General features: G+C 35.8%; 1 protein-coding gene across 1 annotated transcript in view; it reads left to right on the plus strand.

The window, feature by feature from the left end:
- Nucleotides 1-20,312, plus strand: part of KCND2 (potassium voltage-gated channel subfamily D member 2) — a 526,970-nt gene extending 506,658 nt beyond the window's left edge. The window contains exons 2-6 of the mRNA XM_054564474.1: nt 666-828; nt 10,259-10,354; nt 12,108-12,200; nt 15,770-16,017; nt 17,668-20,312. Coding sequence (XP_054420449.1) covers nt 666-828; nt 10,259-10,354; nt 12,108-12,200; nt 15,770-16,017; nt 17,668-17,845 — 778 coding nt within the window. The 3' untranslated portion in view covers nt 17,846-20,312. The remainder of the gene's footprint in view (nt 1-665; nt 829-10,258; nt 10,355-12,107; nt 12,201-15,769; nt 16,018-17,667) is intronic.
- The last annotated feature ends 2,814 nt before the right edge of the window (nt 20,313-23,126 follow it).

Genomic DNA, 23,126 nt, shown 5'->3' on the forward strand with positions numbered 1-23,126 from the left:
AAAGTAGCCAGAAATAAGATAGTAAGGCAGCCAATGAGGTAAAAGCACCACTGGGGAAATTTTCTAATAAATACTGAAGCCAACAAAACGTCTTTTAAAGAGAAAGGAGTCAACTAACCAAATACAAATGAGAGATAGAGTAAGATTATCATGTCATTGGATTTCACAAGTGAATGTTAATGGGACCTTGGAGAGTTTATTTTTAAGTTATTATACCTGATGAAAGGAACGTGATGTTCCAATTTTTCTATTTAAATTTTATAACTAATCCAATGTTGAAAAAATTAAGCAGAAAAGTGTTTTATTCAGACTATAAAATTCAGCATAGAAATATTTATGATTAAATAAATGTAAAGAACTATGCCACGTTATAGAAAGGACAAATTGAAGAACTATCATTAAATCATCTGGCTTAAAGTATTTTGCAATCAAAAAGATTTCTAAATGTTAGAATTAATTTTAGAATGCAAGGTTAAAAGGTAATTTTTACACTCATATATTTGTAACTTCTGGTTTATTAAAATTTTAAACCCTATATATTTTAGCCATTAAGTAGAGATAGATTGCTCCAAAACATCATTTTGCTTAAAGTAAAAAGCTATTTGCAGCAGGTGGAAATAACTAACTGTCTGTGACTTAAAACAATTTCTTTTCCTCTAACCCAGGTATGGCGACATGGTACCAAAAACCATAGCAGGAAAGATTTTTGGATCCATCTGTTCATTGAGTGGGGTCTTGGTCATTGCTCTGCCTGTTCCAGTGATTGTATCCAACTTCAGTCGGATCTACCACCAAAATCAACGAGCAGACAAACGGAGAGCACAAAAGGTGTGTATTCAGCTCTGTGTAACCACTTAGCATTTTCCACTTCTCCCTGTGAGCTTTAAAATCCATTACTGGCTGTTCATTGTTCCAGATCCAGTCAATAGTTGTATCAGTCAGCACAAGCTAGGTTATTCCACAGCAATGGAACCTTAATACCTCAGCGGCCTAACACGACAAGGAATATTTCTCAATCGTGCTACGACTCAATTACTGGTCCAGTGATGGAAACTCCATCTTGACAATGTACTTCTGCAATCATTTAAGCAGAAGTAAAAGGACATGATGAATCATACACTGACTCCTAAAGCCTCCTGCTGGAAGTGGGCCAAGTCATTTCCATCTCAACTGGGTTAGCCAAAGCAAGTCACATGGCTATGTGTAACTTCAAAGTGGGAAGGGAAATACAATCCCACTCTGCAATCAGAGGCAGAAAGAAAGAAATATGTAGAGAACAACAGGAATGACAGTAGCAAAATCAAAGATAGGTTCTTGGCAAATTTTATTAAAATCAGATTTCTAGATTCATTTTGTCTCTGTCCACTAGAGGTCAAGTGGTTTCAGCAAGCAAGGGCTACTAAAGGGCACCAAAATGTGTCTGGTTATTTTACAAATTTGACACAGAAAGTGGGAGAAATCGGATCACTTGGAGCTGAGTTCTATTTCTGGCCCAACAGTTGACTGTTTCTCTGAACTTCACACCAGTTTATTAAACTCTCTAAGATTAGCATGGTGCATACTCATCTGCAAAATGGGAAAAACAATACCTATCTCACAATAAGACTGAGATTATATTCAAATGTATATAAATCTACTCAAGCATTTTATAATATTAACAACTTACACATTTACTAATGGCTTATAATGTGCCAGATATTGGTTTAATGTTTTTCAAAAACTAATTATAAAATTTTATAAGAATAGGAGTTAGTTACCTAAATTATTCCTATTTTGTGGATGAGAATCCTAAAGTACCCAGAAATTGAGAAATTCTAAGGTCACATACTTAATAAATTGGAGGACCATCATTCAAATTAATCCAAACCAATCTGTCTCCTACATTCATACACTTAAACACAATGGTAGACCACCTCTCGGAAACTGACTAAATGTTAAAACCCTCCCCTTCCCCATTCTTTGTCAAAATAGTCATCCTTAGAACCAGAACCCTTGTTGCTTACAAATAATTTTGGAAGTCTCCTTTGTAATTTCCCCAGGACTATAGTGCTAGATTTCCAATATTCTTTACAAGCACTGTATCTTTGTCATTTGAGGATAGTTTCACTTTTTTTAATATCCAAAAACCGTTCATAACCTTGGCCAAAATAGATGCACAATTTGGGTAAATTGGTATAACTATAAAATATCATGAGAGATTTTTGTGCAGTTTAGAACTGGATGTGAAGGTAATTCCAAAAAGGGATTTTAAATGTGTCTTTGAACAATGTAAATCTCTTTAGTAAAGTATAAAATACTCATAAAGTGACTCTTTGGAGAGTTCAAGTTAATCAGTATAGTCAATAGCGTATTGTTCAGAGACCTCGTTCATGTCCATTGTCAGAAATCCTCTTCCTCTACAAAAGAGTCATTCTCTAAGCTTTAATTTGCTTCACAGGATCCCCCATTTTTTGACAAGTACCTAACCTTTAACTCATTATTGTAGAACATAGTAATAAATAGTCCAGTTACTGTAAATAGATAGAACTGATACTCCGCTATACAGGGGCGGATAGAAAAAGGCACCCTCTGAGCAGTTGTAGTCTTATGCCAGGCACAATTTTGGCCAGAAGACGTGGACAGAATTTCCACCAGGGACTTTCATGCACCACAACCCTGGCTCTGGCCACACTTGAAAAATCCCTCTTCTGAGCACACAAGTACATTCTTTACAATGACAGAAATCTTACAAACACCTGAGCTCCCCAGGACCCATCAACCTCTGTTCTAGAAATTCCTTCCTTAATAATTCCTTCTTTACTAACTATAAATAATTTTTTTCAATGCCAGTGAACGCTACCTATACGAAAACTATGGGAACTACAAATTTGATTTTCAAATAAACCAATGTCCAAAACATTGGGTTGACCAAAAAGTCCATTTAGATTTTTTCCATAAAATAAAAGACACATTTTTCATTTTCACCAACAGTTTTATTGATTTGGATATTTTGAATATGTGGCTATCTCCCATGTGGTAAAACATTGATTGTTTTCAATTAATGTCTCAATTCCATCGCTGTATACATCAACTGGCCTACCTGAGGCTGGAGCGCTGTCCAGGGGGAAATCCCCAGCACGGAACTTCACAAACCACTTTTGACACATTTGATCAGGCACAGCACTTTCTCCATACACTGCACAATGCTTTTTTTGTATTTCAGTTGCGTTTTTACTTTTCTTGAAATAATAAAGCATATAATATGCCAAAAATTTTGCCTATTTTCTTCCATCTTCAATATTAAAATGATAGACAAAATTCACCAGTTTTGCTATGTTTTTTTTTTAATGCACACTGACATGACAGCTGTCACAATACGAGCTAACAAAATGTTTCTAATGAAGGTAAAAACAACTAAGCACTGCAAGAGTTATCTTATGGAAAAAAACTAACAAAGTTTTTGACCAAACCAATATATGAGGACTATCTGAAAAAAGTCCAGCCATTGTTAATATAACAAGAACAGTTTGGGCAACATAAATGTATCCTGACAGCCAAGGAGGGTGGACTGGAATGCATTTCCATGAACAATGACAACTTCACTGTACTAGTCAGTGGAGGTGGTGGATGCCACTGAGTGAACATGTGTTTTGTGTGGCCTTCACATTCAAAATAACGGAGCAACTTGAGCAATGAATCTGCATCCAATTTTGCATTCAACTTGAACATTCCTCCATGAAAACCATTCAGGTGATTCAGAAGGCTGCAGCTATGGGCAACTTGTGATTGGCAGCTTCATCATGAAAACATGCCTGCTCATACATCACCTCTCATGCAGAGTTTTTTAATGAAACATTAAATAACCCAGGTGACTCAGCCCTCCTACAGCCCAGATTTGGCACCCTGCAACTTCTGGCTTTTCCCAAAACTAAAATGACCTTTGAAATTTTAGACCACCAGTGAGATTCAGTAAAATACAACAGGGCAGCTCACGGTGACTGGGAGAATTCTGTGACGACCCAAGTTACCTACTTTGAAAGGGACTGAGGTATCATTGTCCTATGTACAAAATTTCTTGTGTCTTGTATCTTCTTCAATAAATGTCTCTATTTTTTTACACTACATGACTAGATATCTTTTGGACAGAACTTGTAGGTACTTTTTTCAAACTTTGACATCTGTAACAAGCAAATCAACAAAGAAAATCTTAGAATATATTAGAATCCATTTTGCCTACAGAAATTTAGAATACAAAAATTTTTAAATGTGATGTAAAATAAGTATGCCAAATTGAAAAGCATATTTTATGAGTGCTTTTTAGTATTTTTAAAATATCTTGTATTCTAAGTGTCTGCCATAAAGCAGTGAATTTTGCATATCATGACTATCAGGAAAATTGGCTATATTAAAGCCAAATACAATAACCTGGTGTGATATGTCTAGTAAATAGTCTGTAACCAATAAAATGAGCTTAGTCATCTAAGAAAGAGCAGTGGATATGGAACTAAATATGTTACTAAGGGATACTTCCTATTTACCTTCCCAGGAAATTAAAAAAAAAAACACTAAGTATCAATCAGGCTAATATAGTTTAGATTTATCTGGAACTGTGTGATTGGACAAATACCAAAGTTATGCAAAAATAACCAGCTAATTCAACCAAGCAAGGAGTCCATTCAATAAAAACATCAGTCAAGCACAGTAAAAAGTAGTACTTCAAAATGACTTTCAGATCATATTTTGTGGCGTTTAGCCCCATTTCACCTCCAAGCTTAAGCAAAAACATGAAATACTCACAATACTCATTTGAGAACATCCCATCTTCACTCAGGGATACTTTCACTCTTCTAGGTTCTTCCCACCAGCAAGGGCTCTTCTTGCTTTCCCTGCCTGTCCCCAACCTTTAAAGGATGCATTTACCCCATTTCTATCAGTCCTTGATAAATTCTTAATGAAACAATGATGTGTGAGTAAATACAGACCAAAACTGTAATATCTCTCCCCTACCCCATCATCATTATATTTTAAAAGATTTATTTATTCACTCAGTTATTCAATAAACATTTATTGAATAGCCTATATTAGGCAGAGTGAAGTTAAGTTAATGCAATGACAAGAGTTGATATTTTGAAGCAAAGAGCTTACCCTGTTTTAAAATATAAATCATACCCCTTACTCATCTGCATATTTACAAGGCTAACTGGTGAGTAATTATTATGTATAATAGTGATAGTAATTATGACTATAACTTAATAATGCTAATTGTAACAACAACCACCCTCTCTAGAGTTTATAGTATGTCCCAGGTGCTTTATATCTGTTATTTATAATTTCACAATTAACTTGCAAGGGAAGTGTTATTATTTTCATTTTAGAAATGACTAGCTCATGCTCACCCACCTATTGACTAATATTTAAAACAAGAAAACTCTGACATTATCAGAACTATGAATCTTTCTTTCTCTGATGCCTGCCTACATCCTGTCTCATCTCCCCTCTCCCCTCTTGTTCTCTTGTTCCACCGCCCTTTCTTCTGAGCCCCTTGGTGTCCCTTCCACTGACCTAAGTCCCAGCCCAGCACCTGCCTAGCCCTGCCATTTCCAGCTTCAACCAAGCTCTAGAGCTAGGAATCTCGTGCTTTCTCCACTGACTTCCTTCCTCTTATTTTGTTATCATTTGGCACTAACGTCTCATTTCTAAGGTAGTAATTTTCCTTAAAAAGGGGGAAGATTCCAATAAATTCCTTAAATTTTGAAAAGCTGGGAAAGTTCAGTATATTACCTCCACTAGAGACATTTTACTAAACCTTAAATGAAAGTTACAAGTATAAGTAAAATTTCCTGAGTACATCATACAAGAAGTACAGAACGTGTCTGATATTTTAGGAGTAAGGAATTGCCTCAAATTACAAGGGAGAAGACCTTCTCTATCTTACCAGGCTGCCTAGGATACCTTTATTTTCAAAAGTATTGAAAACATTTTGTGATTTGGTAAGAAGAGGGTCTAATATAATGTCTCTCAATCTACATGATACCTCATTTAGAAGATGGAACCCATTTAAGGAAGTTGCTGTCTTAGTGGTTTCAGGCTTATATATCTTTCTCTGATTGGCATTCCAGCCTCTGTTCCAGAGAATGCATTGTGAAGTCTATATAATGTAATTTGGTACAATTGAAAAACAATCAATTTGCTAAAAACCACTGCACACTAGCCTCTGCATGCTCCACAATAAAAAGGTTCTATGTCCAATTAGTGAGAAATATTGCATACTATATCCTCCTTTCATCTTCACAAGAACAACCACGACATAATCTGCTGCAAGGAACCTAATCTCAAAGAAACTCACTTAACCTCTCAGCATTTCCCAAGCTTTTCTTGGCCATGGGACCAGTTTGCATCATTCAGTTAGTTTCAATTTTACCTATAACACGTACTAGTTTTATGGAACTAACTTTGAAAAACACTGCCAAGTTTAGAGTATTAAGAGAAAAATGGAATTTATGAAGACAAACAATTTTTTCCTGACACCATCAATATTTCTCAAGGCAGATAAAGAATTTGAAAAAAGCTGCAAAGGTATTTTTATACTGACAACATAAACCCTATTTTTAATTAAATTTTGGAAGTCTTATATTTTTGTTCAGGCTAACTATTTACTGAAAACCTACCCTAACTTCCACAATATTTTTTAGTACAGGACCATGCAAAAGAATGGTATTTCCTACAGGGTTAGTTAGGGGTAGTGGGCTGAGAGGAAGACATTTCTTGTCAGTAGTGAATGGTGTTTTTTTAACCTCCCAATTACAGAGCCGAAGTTGCCAAGATTGTCATAATGAGTGTATGAGAAGTGAAGTGATTTTCTAAAATACCTTTGTAAAACAATTTCTCTCAATTACCTACTGGAAATGTAATCACAGGTCATAAAGGCTAGCATTCAACAGACATTTGGTGTGGTGATCCACAAGACCAATTAAACCAATTAACCCAAAACAAAATTCATGATTGAAATTGAAATGGAAAGGGTACTTTTTTTTTCTAACCCAGCACATGACTTAGCAAAATGGCTGTTCTGTCTCTAGCATAACTGCTTCTTTTTCATTAAGCTTTGGAACTACTTCTATGGGGGTGGTTGCCACCATATGGAAGCTTTCCATGTGAAAGATGTCTCATTTTCCTTTGCTGGACAGTACAGTATTTTTGGTTAATCTATATGTCTCCTTTATGAAAGACATAATGTGTTCTAATATTGTTGCTAAATGCTGAGAGAATGACATAGGTGAGACTAGTAACTATGATGTAGTAACTAGTAAATATGATATGCAATTATGATATATAATTACACTCAGTAGTTGCATAAAGAAAGGAGGGAGAGAATGAGGGAGAGAGAAAGGGAGAGTTAGAGGGAGTGAGAGAGGGCGGGAGGGAGGGAGAAAAGGAGTGGAAGGGAAAGGAAGGGAACCAAAAAAGGCATCGAATGGTCCAGGAGACCAATGAGACTCAAGGACTCAATTTCAATAATAACCCCTTTCTGGAAATGAGTAAATGTGTATTTAATTCACTTATTTCTGAATTTCTACCATCCATACTAAGTCATTTCCAAATGTGCTTGTCACTTGCCATTGTTATTATTGAGTATGGCCTAAAATCCTGGCTGAGCAGCACAGCTTTGAAGTTAAAAATGTTCTACCTTCCACCTTCATTGTGTAGTAGTGTCTCAGTATTTTCAGTGAAGTAAACATTATACCATCAACAAAAAGTAAAATTTGTCTTTTTCCCATCACTTGTAAATGTGATCTTTGTACAGAACCTGGAATCAGCACACAAGAAGAATAAATTCACAGAGGATGAGAGGAGTGAGGTTGAAGCCAGACAATATTTTAATGCTCCTTTGAGAGTTTCAGATGTCTCAGTGTTACTTTAAACGCTGTGGGTGAAAGGGCATCTTGATACAACAACTCTGGAGAAAGTTTTGTAAAACCTCTCAAACAAGATGCACACACACATTTCAGCCCAGGAATAATTCTGCTTCTAGAAATTTCTCTTGCAGATTCTCTCATTATGATGTTCAAAATGAGCAGCATTGTGTATAGTAGCAAAAGATGCTTTAAGAGGTTTGCTGTAGTTGTCTGGCTAAATAAATGATGCTTCATTCATAGAGTGGTATATTATATATCCATAAACAGATGAGATAGATCTATACATGTAGATATGGAAGGAGTTCTGAGCTGTACGAAATGAAAATAGCTGAGTGTAAAAGTGTGAAGCATACTCTCCTGAGTAAAATATATGTGTATATACATATGAAAGCACATATACTTGCTTTTGTATGCCTAGAAAACTTCTTGCAAGATTCTCTAGAAATATGTTGGTGGTTGTTTCTGAAGCATAGGAGGAGGGCAGCTCCAGGGTCCAGAAAGACTGGCTTGTTTTTCATGCACATTTGTAGTTTAAAACTTTTGTCATATGTATATATTCATTTTTGATTTTTTTAAATTTAAATAATCTTTAAATTGTTATTTTTAAAAAATTCCAGAGCTACATACTAAAGACAGTATTTTTTGACGTTGTGTAGAAAGGGAAAAAAAAAGGAGTCTTTATAGGACAATTTTACAAAAAAAGTTCTTATTCAGGCTATCCCAGTTGCTTCCTTACACATACACGCTAGATATATGTCACATAAATAGAACAGACACCAAAACAGTGCTCCCCAAGGAGTGAAAATCAGACCCGTTCCGTGACAGTCTAGAGCAGATATACAGCAGCAGCTCTAAAGTAAGATGGAATACCAGAAGTCTGACTAAGCAATCGGTTTGCTCAGTAATATCACTTTGGTGATCTCTCTGTCAATGAGAACAATTCAATTGACCACCCTAAACCCTCTGCATTCTCTATACATAAATGAAAAACATTCCCTATACATAAAATGCTTTAAAAATTAAAAATAATGCTATGAATCTCTCCAGAGTGGGGAGCACTGTGTTCATTTCAACAAGTTTAAGAGTGAAATAGAAATCAGATGAGCATGATTTTGTGTGGACCTGTGGAGATGGAGGGAAGAAGAAAGGAGGAAAGAAAGGCAATTGGTTTCTGGAATTTAATTACTAATTTTTAAAAAGGATATTAATTTAAATGAAAAAGAGTTGGCATCTGATTTTCTGGGTCTTTATTTCATTAAGTTACTTAGATTGGGGTAAGTGAAAATATAAATAAAATAATGTAGCTATTTTTCTCTTAATACAATTGACAAAAACAATAATAAAATAACTTCATCTTACTATAAAGACTTAATTACAATCCTTAAAATGCAAAACCCAGCTCCAAAGTAGTTAATTAATCTTACCAATATGTTAACTAAAATAAAACACTCATTACCAGACCACTTCCTTGTCTGGTGCAGGCCCTGCCCCAGCACGGCTCAGGACGTTTCTCATGTCAGATGACCCTCCAGGTTCTTGACTTGTGCAGGGAAAAATTTCAAGATGCCAGTCCAGGTGAATGTGAGAGTAAGTTTATTAAAGCTCAAGACAGTGAGGCAAAAGAAAGGCCCCTGGGGACAAGATCAAGGCTCAAGTCAGTTGCCGCTGCCCATTGCTCTCTTGGGTATGTGTCTCCTTGGGATCTTAGAGTTTATTAGGATAGAAGCAGCAAAGTACATGCCTGAGGAAAGGAAAGTGCGGGCATGCTCAAAGAAGAGCTCCCTGGTGTTCTCTGTCCTGAGGGCTTTATCTTTTTCGTATAGGCAGGAATTTAAGTGGACCTCCCAGGGGAGGACCTCAACAGAACATTCATTAGATTTCTGGGTATGTCATTTAGTGTGCTGATGGATTAAAATGAGCATATAATTGAGTCTGGGGTCATTTTCAAGTTAGTTTTACCTTTATCTTGGATTATTCTGGCTCTAATTGGTTTTTGTGTTATCTACCTCCGTGGCTATAGTGATTTAAAACATCTGTTTTTAGGCATCTTCAGTTAGGGAGGATAGGACTTTATGATTTATTAGCTGGCTGTTAATTGCTCAGCCTTTCCAGTGGTTTGTTCAGCCATTTGTCTGTCTGTTCAGCCATTTGCCTCAGTTTCTTCATTCCACTTGCTGGGAAATTTTCCTCGTTTCTTGCTAACCTGCCTCAATACGATGAAAATTTAATTGTCGATAGTTACAAAAGCTGGCATACTTTTAAATATACATATGCTGACATTGGAATTATACAAGAATATATGCACTGTTTTAAGAAAACAGTTCATAGGTATTAACAGGACTTTTATTTTTCTTCTCCTATAGAAAGCCAGACTTGCCAGGATCCGGGCAGCGAAAAGCGGAAGTGCAAATGCTTACATGCAAAGCAAACGGAATGGCTTACTCAGTAATCAACTACAGGTACAGCCAAGCACCTTACTTTTTTAATGCTCAGTTTATTGATGCAATATTGATATATTTCTACTTAATCATATAATTTTATTGTGGTTAGTTATGAAAATCGCTACTAAAACAATAAAAGGGTCATTTTTAAATAATCCCTTCCCTAGAAGTCTTATTGGAGGTAGGAGGTTAGAAACTGGGCTAGAAATATTGCCAGTGAATTATGATTCTCATTCGTGATTGGGAAGATTTTTACACACTCTCATATAAACATGATGTGATATTGTGATTTCTAATAAGAAATACATATTTAGTCTTCCTGTTTCTGGCATTGAGCTCCTAAGTCCCTGGAATTTCCAAAGGGAAAAGAGCTGAAAAGATATCTTTTGCTGTGTTAATGAGATGGCTTATGGACCTGATCTAGGGTCGGGAGCTGGGGAGCCAACTGAATGACTGAAGGGTTGGAACTTTCAGTCCCATCCCCCAACCTCCTGGGAAGGGATTGAGGGGAAGGTAACAGAGGGGTTAGAGACTGAGTTCAGTCATCAATGGCCAATGATGTATTCAGTCAATCATGCCTCAGTAATGAAGCATCCGTAAAAACTCAAAAGGAGGGAGATTAGAGAGCTTCCTAGTTAGTGGACTGGTAGAGAATTGGGAGAGCGGCACACTCAGAGAGAAGGGAAGCACCTTACCCCTTTCCACAATCTTGACTTCTGCCTCTCTTCTATTTGGTTGTACCTGAGTTATATTTTATACTTTTATAATAAACCATTAATCTAGTAAGTAAAATGTTTCTTGGAGTTCTGTGAGCCATTCAAGTAAACTAATCAAACTCAAGGAAGAGGATGTGGGAATCTCTGATTTATAGCCAGTTGGCATCTAAAAATTCAATGAGGGGATCATTAGAACCTCCAATCTATAGCGAGGTGGTCAGAAACACAGGTGATAATTTAAGGTTGCAACTAGAATCTAAAGTATGTAAGCGGGGGCGGGGCAGTCTTGTAGGACTGAGCCCTCAACCTGTGCAATGCGATGCTATCTCCAAATATAGTGCCCAAATTAAATCAAATTATAGGGCACCCTCTAGTGTCCAGAGCATTGCATTGCTTCAGGGTGTTGGGGGAGACCCCTGTGACTTTGGAGTTGGATTTAAAACCCTTTTTACATGGGGAAGGTAAAAAATGCCCAATGACCCAAATACCTACTTATTTTTTATTTCAAAATTACTTACGTTCCTTAAAGTTCACTTGAATGGGTGTAGGGGTGGCCATAATGTCTCCTTTTACTTTCTAATGGAGAGGGAACACCGTTTAGTGTCATAAAAGCACACAGTATGAAATCCAATTTGAGAAACCATTTTTAGCTCAAAATTTTCCTCTAATATTTAGGATTCCAGTCATATTTACTTACAAAATAACTTTTATTTAGGTGAGCATAATATCATGTTCAGGATTATCTAAGTATTAAATTAAATGTTATTGTCCAAAAATAATGGTGGTCAGGCTTTCAAAGGTACTTGGTAGCTGAATGCATAGAAAAGATTTAAATTTTCTGTTTAGGGAAGCAAGTCTTAAAGACAAGACTGCTAATTAGACAAAAATGTGAATACTGATTATCAAATATAAAATCAACTGGTGGTTTGTCTCTTTATAACTATTTTTTTTAATGCTGCCATTTAATCTCAGGTAATAGTCAAGATCGCTCTGTGTAGCTGAAGTTCCCATTGTTTGCAAATAAAATAGAAAGCCCTTCTTCTCTGTGTTCACAGTCCTCTGAGGATGAGCAGCCCTTTGTGAGCAAATCCATCTCCAGCTTTGAAACTCAGCACCACCACCTGCTTCATTGCCTGGAAAAAACCACGGTAAGGAACCTGCATAACTTCGCACCCTGGTACCTGTAGCAATCACATTCGCTTTTGTTAATATTCAGTTCTTTTAGGCAGGTTTTCACTGTCTGCACTACTGGAAAATATACTAAAAAAAAAAAACCCCACAATATTTGGAATTACTTTAAAAGACTGCTGTAACATTTCAATTTGGAAAGTATTTTAGAGACTTATTATTTCAAATGGTTTTATCCTTTGTTGTTATCCTTAGTCTAGTCTAAAATACCAGTTTGATGCAGATGAAGAGTTGTTTTCCAAGAGCTGACTGCAAGTCCTATAAAATACCATTTTACCATGATTCTTAAAATGCTCATTAAACAGAAAAAAAAAATAATGAAGTTCAAGTGTTCCTGACATTTGGATGAAAGGAATATCAATAGTAATAATAAAAAATAGATAATGACTGAATACAAGCATTTCTTTTATTCAAAAATTATATGTTCTCATAAGAAAAAATGGCATTTAATCAGCATCAAGCCTCTTTGACTGAGGATAGAGTATGCATTTCTCCATTTATAGCTGCCCAGTTGGACCTCCTCTTTAGCAAAGTCACCCACTCTCTAGCTTGCTTGTCAAAAGATACCACAGAGCAGAACAAAACTTTCACCATGTTTAGATCAAGTCTTCTCAATCACTCACCAGAAATGCATATTTGTATTCTCAGTTCCAACATCTTGCCTATACATTTATTCATTTACTTTCATTTACCTATATAGGCATTCAACAAATATGCCTACTTGCCTACTATGTGCCAGACTGTGAGCCAAGACTATAGATATGTCAGAAAGTCAGTTGTGGTTTCTGTCCCCATCAACCTCCATGTGTGGGACAAAACATGAATATTAATTACTAGGGAAGGACAATGAGTAGGAAAGCAACAATGGGGCCACCGTGGATTGGGACAAAGAAGGTGGAGCCAGAGTCTACAGGATCAGGCCAGTCTTTCTGGAGAGACCTAAGTTGAGGCCCACAGGATGACTAAGAGATAGTTAGGCAAAAAAATGAAGGGGACAAAAGGTGATGTAACCTGAGGAAGGCTAGAACTTGGTCTTGTTTGTGGTGGCAACAGGAAATAAAATGGCACCCGGTGTTAGACTGGTGGAGTCAGATTGGGCCTTCAATTCAGCAACCTTGGTACTTGAGTTTTGCTAAGAAGGAAATCAGAGTCAAGACTCAAACTACAAGAGAATATTTATTTGGAAAGTCACAGAGGTAGAAGAAATAGGTTCAGGAAGCAAATTACAGAGGCAAACGAAAGGCCCTTGAAGCTTAGGAGAGAGGAAGGTAAAGGTGATATACCTGGTGGGAGTAGAGTAGGGGCCAGGGAAAGGCAGGGCCTGGGTCATCCATCTTAAGGGCTTTTAAGGATGAAGATTTTAGGGGAAGTCCCAGGAGAGGATCTCAACAGAACATTCATCACCTTTCCAAGTGTGTCCTTTCAGGGTCATGGTCTCTACTAATTGATCGATGCTAGGGAAGGGAGTCATTAGTCAATGCAGCTGGTCCTGAAGCAGCTGGGGTGTCCCTATCTGGTTTTGCTGCTTTTCTGGGCCTGGAGCTGAAGCACAACAGAGGCCTAGATGTATTTCACGCAGGTCGGAACCTCAGTTTCCTGGGGGCTTAATGCTTAAGGGCTACTCTTCTGCCCCACTGTTCATTCCCTGTCTAAGGGGGTTTGACCCGTGTGACTAGCACCAAGCCAGGGGAGGAAAGGTCAGGGGAGGGTCATGACCCAGGACCAGCAATATGCGAAGGGAGGAAAAGTCACCTTGAAGATGAGTTCCTTGTTTTCCCAGTTTTCCTAGGCACCAGGACCTCTCCCACCTGGTGACCTTCTGTGTCAGGTCCGTCATCCTTGCTCTGCTTTTGTCTGCCTAACTGCCCACCACAGTCAAAGAGGAACTTGAAGGAATTTGTGGCTGGTCAGAAGGAGAGAGTGTAGCATAGCACAAGAGAAGACAGAAAAACAATGCGTATATCGTGCTAGGTTTTTGAGGCATGTTAAAAATGTTGATCTTTATCTCAAATTGAAAATTACTTTGAGGATTTTAAATAGGTATGTAACTTACTAAAATAACTCTTTGAAATTTAAATGATAACATTAATAATAGAATGCATTTATGTCTATTCATTCTTTTCATTTTATTTCCTTTTTTCTGCAATTTTACCATTTAGGCATTTTATAATCAAAAATTACTTAATACCAATTGATAAAGTTTAAATTGAGCCATCTACAAAAGTACATGGTAACAGCAGCAGAATGATCTCTTCACTTCCAGTCACTGAGGAGATAAATGAGAATCTGGAATCTTGTGCATCATAACTTGTATTATGTATGTGAAATGTGCATTGCAAGAGGAAAAAAAAACCAGACTGTGAATCCTCAGTGAGCTATATTTTTTCTATAAAATTTAATATTTAACATAAAATTCTGTCTTATCTGAACAAATTTTTCTCTGGACTTTCAAATGTACAATGTTAAATTCAAAATGCTTGTCTCAGCAAAGAAATGACAAAATGAGTAACTAAAACAATCTATTTTCTATTAGCCAGTGAATTGCTTCAATTGTTTTGCTAATGTTTAGGATGGAAGATAGTTAAGTGGAATTCTGCATGTGGAAAATAGTCCCTTTATAAGACTATTCCCAGCAACACAAGAAAAAATAGTAATTGAAGTCATTTTGAATAGCTCAGACCAAAAATGTTTTCCCTTATATGACTGAGGAAAACATCTTCCACGGGCATTTTAGGGGGCAATTCTTTCATTAAATATCTTTAAAGCAAATTTTACACTGTGTTTCTCTAAGATGTACTATGTGAAATATTGTCCATCACTGTTTACTTCTTGGCTAGAAGAAATCTGAACTCAGGTAGAGATTCGGAGTACAGCTAGAGATGTATCACAAAGATAAGAAAACCCTTCTGAGCCAAACCTAAAGTGAGACATTTTGCAGATGAATATATTGTACTTATTTAACTAATAGGTCACATTCTTCTCTCTACTGAAAAATTTATAGGAACATCTGAAGAAATCAGAAATGTCCTGGGTACCTCATTTTCTTATTTGAAAATATTTTCAATTCCCTGTGAAAATATTTGTTATTATATAGCAGACAATTTACCTTGGATTAAAAATAGTTTCTTTGCCATATTTCAATGTGTTTAAAAATAAAAATTAATGAGAATTTATACTTTTTGTGGCTATTATCTATATTAATTTTCAAGTTTTTTCTTTAGCTTATAACTTCCAAATTTGCTATTTAAATTAAAAAATGATATTTCAAGGTAAAGTTAACCTACAAATAGATACTTAATCAGTCTGCATGTGTCAATCTCAAGGTCTAATTAAAGAGATTTTGTTTTCCCACAAATGCCAGTGTGAGGTGGCTTTGATATTCTAATCTTTATGAAAATGATATTAGTTACCCATTGGATAGTCTAAATATACGTGGATATTTTTGAGTTTTAAAAATAAAGCTATTCATTGTTTTAAAGTTAAAGTGTGTTTCTGTCTTTCTTCATATTCTCTTATACCTCTGGAACAGAATCACGAGTTTGTGGATGAACAAGTCTTTGAAGAAAGCTGTATGGAGGTTTCGACTGTTAACCGTCCTTCAAGTCACAGCCCCTCTCTCTCTTCACAACAAGGAGTCACCAGCACTTGCTGTTCACGACGACACAAAAAAACTTTCCGCATCCCAAATGCCAATGTATCAGGAAGCCATCGAGGCAGTGTGCAAGAACTCAGTACGATTCAGATCAGATGTGTGGAGAGAAACCCGCTATCTAACAGGTAGATTAATCTGTGTGGACACACACCTGTGCTGGTTCCCAGAGTATATTTCCATCTGAAGTTTTGTTGCTACCTTTGTAGCATCTAAATTCTATTTCCTAGAGTTTAGAATGAGACAAAAGTAAGATGGTAACAAATAGGAAAATGGACCTACTGTAATATTCATTATGAGTCAAAAGAGTAGTTGTAGCAATATGAAAAGAGCAGAGAGAAGATAAGGCAATTGGGTGACCACAAATGTCGTGTTACCTCCTCAATTCCACAGCTATTCCTTACTTGAACAGTCACCTCTATATGCAGAAGCCCCTTAGGTAAACACAAATAGCCTGAAATGATAGTCGTTGCTAAAAGAGACAAATTAAATTGACGTTGATATGATTAAAAACTATTCAGTGGCACCTCTAAATAAATCAACACAGTCCATATGACAGTGAAAACTAAAACTGAGCCTACACAATTTTGAATTAATGTACAGTTTTGAGTCAATGCTCAGTTTCGATCAAAAAATATTTTAGCAACAATAAACATAAAAGTCAATCCAATTCAAAGAAAGATAAGTGAGATCTTTCTATTGGTGTTTTCCCTTTGTTTCTCTTTATTTTCTTGTTTTTTTTACAAGCCATTAAAAGGATCATTTGCCCAAATAATTTTATTTCATTTTTCAAATTAAATAGCTTATATTTTTAGATTAACAATCATTAATTCAGTGCTACTTCCTTGTGGAAAACCCGGATGAGATTCTGAATTCAGGCCATGTTGACTTACATAAATCAGAAGTCTCTGGGACCAGAATATTAAATTTTGGAGCAATGAAAGATTTCTGTCTCAGAGATATTCTTTCACTCCAAAGTAGAAAATGGAGAAGTATTTAAAAAGAAAATCTTGGGACATTATATTTAAATTAATTTTTCCATGAAAATAAAAGTGTGAAGTTCCTATGTATACCCTCCTTTCTCCTTTTCTCCTTTCCCCCTCCCCACTTAGAGTATTAAACTCATGCAAGAAAACTGCTTGGGAAAGCCTTTAAGTATTAGCAATGGCTAACTTTTGGAGGTTCTTAAAATTTGGGCATCACGATGTGGAGAGTTTCAAGGGCATCCTATATCCCAACAAGACAAGATGGAAAATGATTCATATCTACAGGATATATACCTTTCATGTAGTATCTCAAACTTCTCAGAGGTTCTTTCTTAAAGAAAACTATTTTACTTTGCTCAACCCAATGTTTTAAAAACTTACATGATCCTCTTTCTTACATTTTTATAGAAAACACTGTTTGAAAAATAGTGATAGAAACAAATTCAGCTGGTTTTTACATATTTATTTACAATTAGTGACCTTACTAATGTTCACTTTAACAAAGAGGGTGGGGCAAATGTAGGTTTATAGTTGTGAGTACATGAAACTCAGATTATTCTTGTATTATTATTTATTAATTATTGTATTATTTTCCATATGAACAACCATAAACTTAGGTTTGCCCCATCCTATATATTAAAGTCTGGTGCTTCATTTTTTTAAGTCATGGTGATTGTTTTTAGACATTTAAAATGTAACTTATAAACATGACAATATGCATACCTCAGTTGTAGGAGAAAAAATTTTTAAGTAAACAACTTATCTTCTTAAATCTATTTTTTTCCTCATCAGCCGATCCAGTTTAAATGCCAAAATGGAAGAGTGTGTTAAACTAAACTGTGAACAACCTTATGTGACTACAGCAATAATAAGCATCCCAACACCTCCAGTAACCACTCCTGAAGGAGATGACAGGCCAGAATCTCCTGAGTACTCAGGGGGAAACATTGTCAGAGTGTCTGCTTTGTAAGACAATTGGAATCAGGTCTAGGAGAATTGGAGCCCTGGCTGTGGAAAGAATACCAATGTGGAAGAAAGAAGAAAAATATAAACCATTTGCCGATGAAAACAGCAAAGCAAGAAGGTTGGTAGTGAAATCAAAACAAAGCTTCCAGACTAGAGGATGGAAATGAAACCACCAAATGGCATTTCTTTAGAGTTTGACCTGTTGTACAGAGGAATAGTCTGTGGCCCTTTGGCTTTATGAATGAGCACAATGAAATGCCGCCTACTGATGCTTCTTATGACCAGAACTCTTTTTTAATAAAATAAAATAAAATAAATCTTTGAACCTAATGTTCCAGTTGAATGCAAAACAAAACAATATGAAAAACATTTTGATAAAAATTTTTCCTGTTAAAACCATGAACATTGGCTATGATGTAGATTATTGCATATTTAAAAAAAACTCATGCAACACATTTGTATTGACTGAAGGAAACCATCATAATGCATGCTAGAATTCTTTGGAGCAGTGATCTCAGTTTCCTTATGTTGTCTTCAGAATAGGCATGATAAACTATAATTGTAGAAAGGGGAATTTTTGTTCACCTACAACAAGCTGACTATTCATGTTCCATGGTGGGCTGTACAAATAAACTCCTTTTAGAACTGCAGCATTTCTCATGGGGATGCTCAATAATAAATCAAAAGTGTTCAGATAGTTCAGTATTAATTATCATTTCACTTTGCACCTAGATACTGTTACAACTGCAATAAGTCATTGTACACCTGTTGTATCAGGAATCAGGATTTTTGTTATACTTTCCAGATCTTCATAAATACAGTAAGAGCCACGTTCATAGAAAAACTTCTAGTGTGGCCAGGTTTTAGATAAGGTTTTAATCGAAAACTCTTGTGTCGTAAATGTTCTTAAGTAATATTCTTTGGTCCACTGTGTTCCTGTGATGGTGCATTTCTTGTTCCTGTGTTTCTACAGCACCTTCCTATTGGGTTTATCATCATCAACTGGACTAATGTTTTGTAGATCAAATGACTTTCCTACTTTTGTATTCCCCAACAAATCATCCTGTAAGTGGATTGTCATCATCAATCCCCTTGTGAAAAATTAGAAAAAAAGGAGTTGACATCCATGAATTATCTCTAATCTCTTTGCTGTCACGGAAAAGCCCAAGTACTGGATGTACCACTGTATGTTTCATTAAAAGAGTTAGCTGAGACTATTATCACAGGATCAATGATCCCAGAATCTCACTTGGTGTATAATTTATTTTGCTTTAGATCTCAAATAAGTTTTGAGAATAACTAATGTGAACTGAAATGCAGAGATAAGCTGAAGTGCTTTATATAACAATATTTGATTAAAGCATGCCTTCTACACCATTGGAGAAGGCGGCACAAATTTATCTCAGAAAAGTTCCTGTACATTGCAAAGAGCAATTTTCTCCACTTAATCAAGAGGACAGGAGTTTGATGATGCAAATTTGATCTCTATGTACACTTACGTGAAAAGTCTCTATACTTTTTCACCTTTAAAATATATCAGCAGACATGTCTGCACGTAACAGTGTAAAAAAGTTTTATGTCAAATGAAAAGTTTTGTTCATTCCAAGCCACCAGTGTAAGGAATCAAATTTGGTTTCCATACATGGGAAGAGTTAATAATTATCCCTCTACTGTAAAGATTTTTAAATGCTTATCATAATTTATCATAAAAAGGAATTAATCCAACTATTTTCAAATGAAGCCAGAAATTCCTGCTTCCCATTTCTAGAATAGCTTCTAGAACAATACCATGCAAACAGTAGATTTTAATAAACATTGGGTGAGTGAAAGTAAGATAAACTCTCTCTCTTGGGAAGAACTGGCTTTATTTCTAGTATGCCTTTTAAAAAGTTACTAACCTTCCTGGAGTGTGAATATTAACAATTATATTAACACCTGCCTCATGTCACTTTATGCTTCTAGAGCAAATATATAGTGAAATTTCTTTGATGGCATTCGTTGAAGAACTTTTTTAAAAGTAGACTAAAGGAACCACTAAGACTAAGAATACTTAAGTCTTTTGATTCCCAATAAGAGGTTCTATTTTCATGTTCTGAATATTACATTTAAAAAATGCAGTTCAGTTAGATTATTTCAGTTGACAATTCTGCCTCCTTTTCAGCTTATCATTTATCCAAAACTATGACTTTGTTTAGACTTTTGGAAAAGAGAAAAACTTTTTGGTGTTTTAGGTGATTTAAAAATATACTGTGTTGGTGGTGAATGACTATTGATGACTGTGTTAAGTGCATCTGTATTGTAAGTGAAATGTAATTATTTCTGTGTACCATATGGAGTAACCAAGGTCATTGTTTTTGACAATTTTGTTTGAAATTCATATATCTTATTTTAAAAGATAGCATAATATCTGCATTATGCTGGAAAAAAAATAGACCTTTGGAGAAAACTTAAATAAAACATGTGCATGCTTGAACAGGATAACATGGTTGGCTGTTGCCCTTTTTTTCCTTAGACTTTCTTCCTTTCCAAAATCTAGCATGTGCCACACTGCTAAAACACACCTGGGAGAACTCTGTAACATGTACAGACTCAGAGAACCCATCAACTGTAACACTTAAATCTAGTCAAAACCAGCAGAGATTGTAGTTCTGCCAACAATGGGAAATTAAGCAGAGACTTTAGGAGAAAAGTTAATATAATTTAAAGATAAAAGAGTGTTAATGTTTAAATGGTCATTTTTGGAAATATCTTGGCAATTCCAGCTCTATAGCTGCAAATTATGATAATTTAACTATATTGCAAGGTTTTAATGTTCATTTAAAAAGATGTAGTATGGTGAAAATGAGTTGTTTTTTTACATAGGATACTTCCAAATACAATCTGCAGTGTGTCACCCACAGTTTATTAGCCTGCACCCTACATGCCACTTGCTTCTTGCACAGTGTCGACCAGAGAGAGGGCTGCTGCCTAAACCTTTTAAGCATTTGACCACCACCATGAGTTAAGCAAGGAGTTCTGAGGTCAGTTCTTTGGTCAGAACTCAATAAATTCTTAGTCAAAGACTCTTTTCTACTTAGGGAAACAAGCAGGGTGATTTATTTGTCCAGCTATATGTGTGTGTCCATACATTCATATACATACTCATAGATTTTTATTCATTTTTTTAAAGTATGCATATCCTGATGGTTGACAGTTTCTGTTCAGTAGGGGACAAAAAGCAAGAATGTGTTAAAAGATTATTAGGAGAATGAAACAGAGTACATCTTTTAGCATAGAGAGTGATTTTAACTAGTGGTCATCTTGGTGGGTAGTATCTAATTTTTTTCTTATTAATTCTTTTTTTAATGGGCCTTCATTCACTGAGATGTCAATCTTGCATTAAAAAGGTTCAATACACCTCCCTATTCCTTCAATTTAGTTACAATTGTGGGCTTGGAAATAGCTTCCACAGAGTTCATCAATGTCTGACAGCAACATTGCTGAAATGAATAAATATGGTTCTTGATATTAAATAATTGACTCCTCAGAGCTTCAAATAAAGGCATCTTGTTTTCCTAGGATGTTATTAGATGTTTATTTTATTAACAGGTACAAAAAAGGGTTATTGCTCTATACTGTGTAAACTTCATCAGAACTTTCAGCACAATTATACAGACACACTGTACTTTTTTGAAAAATATGTTTAAATATCTATCTACCTGAGCTGATTGTATTTAGGGTATAAAACATTTCCTAAAGAGGAAGATTTCTTTACTTGTAAGGAAATAGTACTTATTTTCAAATTATTACTTTTGAATAACATATTTGCTTAAGATAATGATAAAATATATTATTGCAAAAAGTTTTAGTGTAGATAATATTAGATCCATTCTTATACATTCTAACCCTTTGATCTTTACTGCCTGCCTTACCTTTTCCTTTCTTTCTCTAAACCACTAATAATTCTTTTATTAGATAATTCTCCGTCTTTCCCTAATCATTTTTCCCTGTGGTTTTTCTATGAAAATCCACCTGATGATGACTACTCTATATTCTACATATGGCTCAAAGTTCTGAACACAAAGGGTGGGCCAGACGTTGCAATAGATTCTAGAGAAATAGAGATTAATGTTTCAGATCAAATCCTCCTCAAGCAGTTATATGGGGAAAATAACTTGGGGTACTCTCTGCTTCACACTGCTATTCATAATCTTGCTCTACAAGTATTCTCCTTTCTGCCATATTGTCAGCCATTTTGCTACTTCAGTCTCCTGAGGATATCTCTTCATAAGAGGCTGCATCAAGATAATGTTCTTCAAAGTACTCTCTAACACCTTTCTATCACATCTTTAAATTTTTCTTTCTGTATGCCATGGTCCTCTTTCTACCAGAAGAAGGGTTGCCCAAAAGAGTACACATATTCCAACCTACCTGCTTGGAGAAAGGTAGGGAAGCAAGCCAACACAAAACAGAAAAGGAGGCAGAACTCCGCATCCATGATTTGAGCCTGGTTAAAAAAATAAAAACAAAAACAAACAAACAAACAAAAAACACTAGCATTTTCCAAGTATCCACTCTGCTCTTCCTACAATAGTGTCAGAGGATGTGAAGAAAGCTACTAAAGTAATTTTGCAGCAGGAAAATAACACAGTGCTACAATGAATCTTAATAACACACCTCAAATTAGTTAATCTGATTAACCTCATTGAACTATGTGAGGGAATGGGACAACAAAACAGTAAGTCTAGAAAAAAAGGTAAGTTTATAAGTAGCACTCACCAAAATGTGGGCTTTACTGATCTATGTCAATTTCAAAACCTGAGGCTGGCTGAAGAAGGATTTCAAAGGATGAATATTAAAGATGTGAAGAGAGATTTGGAGGAATACCAGAAGACAAGGTTGGGGAGTTGACCTGGGCTACAGGTGAATGAGAAGCATCCTTGGGCTCTTATTCTAATTTACAATCCAGCATTTTTTTAGTTTGATCAAGTTAATTCCTTTGTTAGAGCTGAAAATTGTAACACTGTCATTGAGCAAACCTGGGTTTGTCCACATGGTGCCTTGATGCATGACCCAGCAATTAATGTTGAAGAAAATAGGTTTTTTACTTACAGATTCCAACCTTGGGGTGGCTGAGATCACTCCTGCTCAGAACCCTGTTCTCCCACAAGACTGGGCACTTCCCTTGCTCCCCACTCAGCTATAAGCCAGAACCATACCCAGAAGTTCCCTATGTCTTTATCTGCTCTTAAACTGGCTGTGCAAACAGATATCCATCCCCTCTGGTATGTGCTCTTGTGGGTTTC

Source organism: Pteronotus mesoamericanus, unplaced genomic scaffold (assembly GCF_021234165.1).
Source record: "Pteronotus mesoamericanus isolate MK-2021 breed Mesoamerican mustached bat unplaced genomic scaffold, CSHL_Meso_final scaffold_85, whole genome shotgun sequence".
Classification (NCBI taxonomy): domain Eukaryota; kingdom Metazoa; phylum Chordata; class Mammalia; order Chiroptera; family Mormoopidae; genus Pteronotus; species Pteronotus mesoamericanus.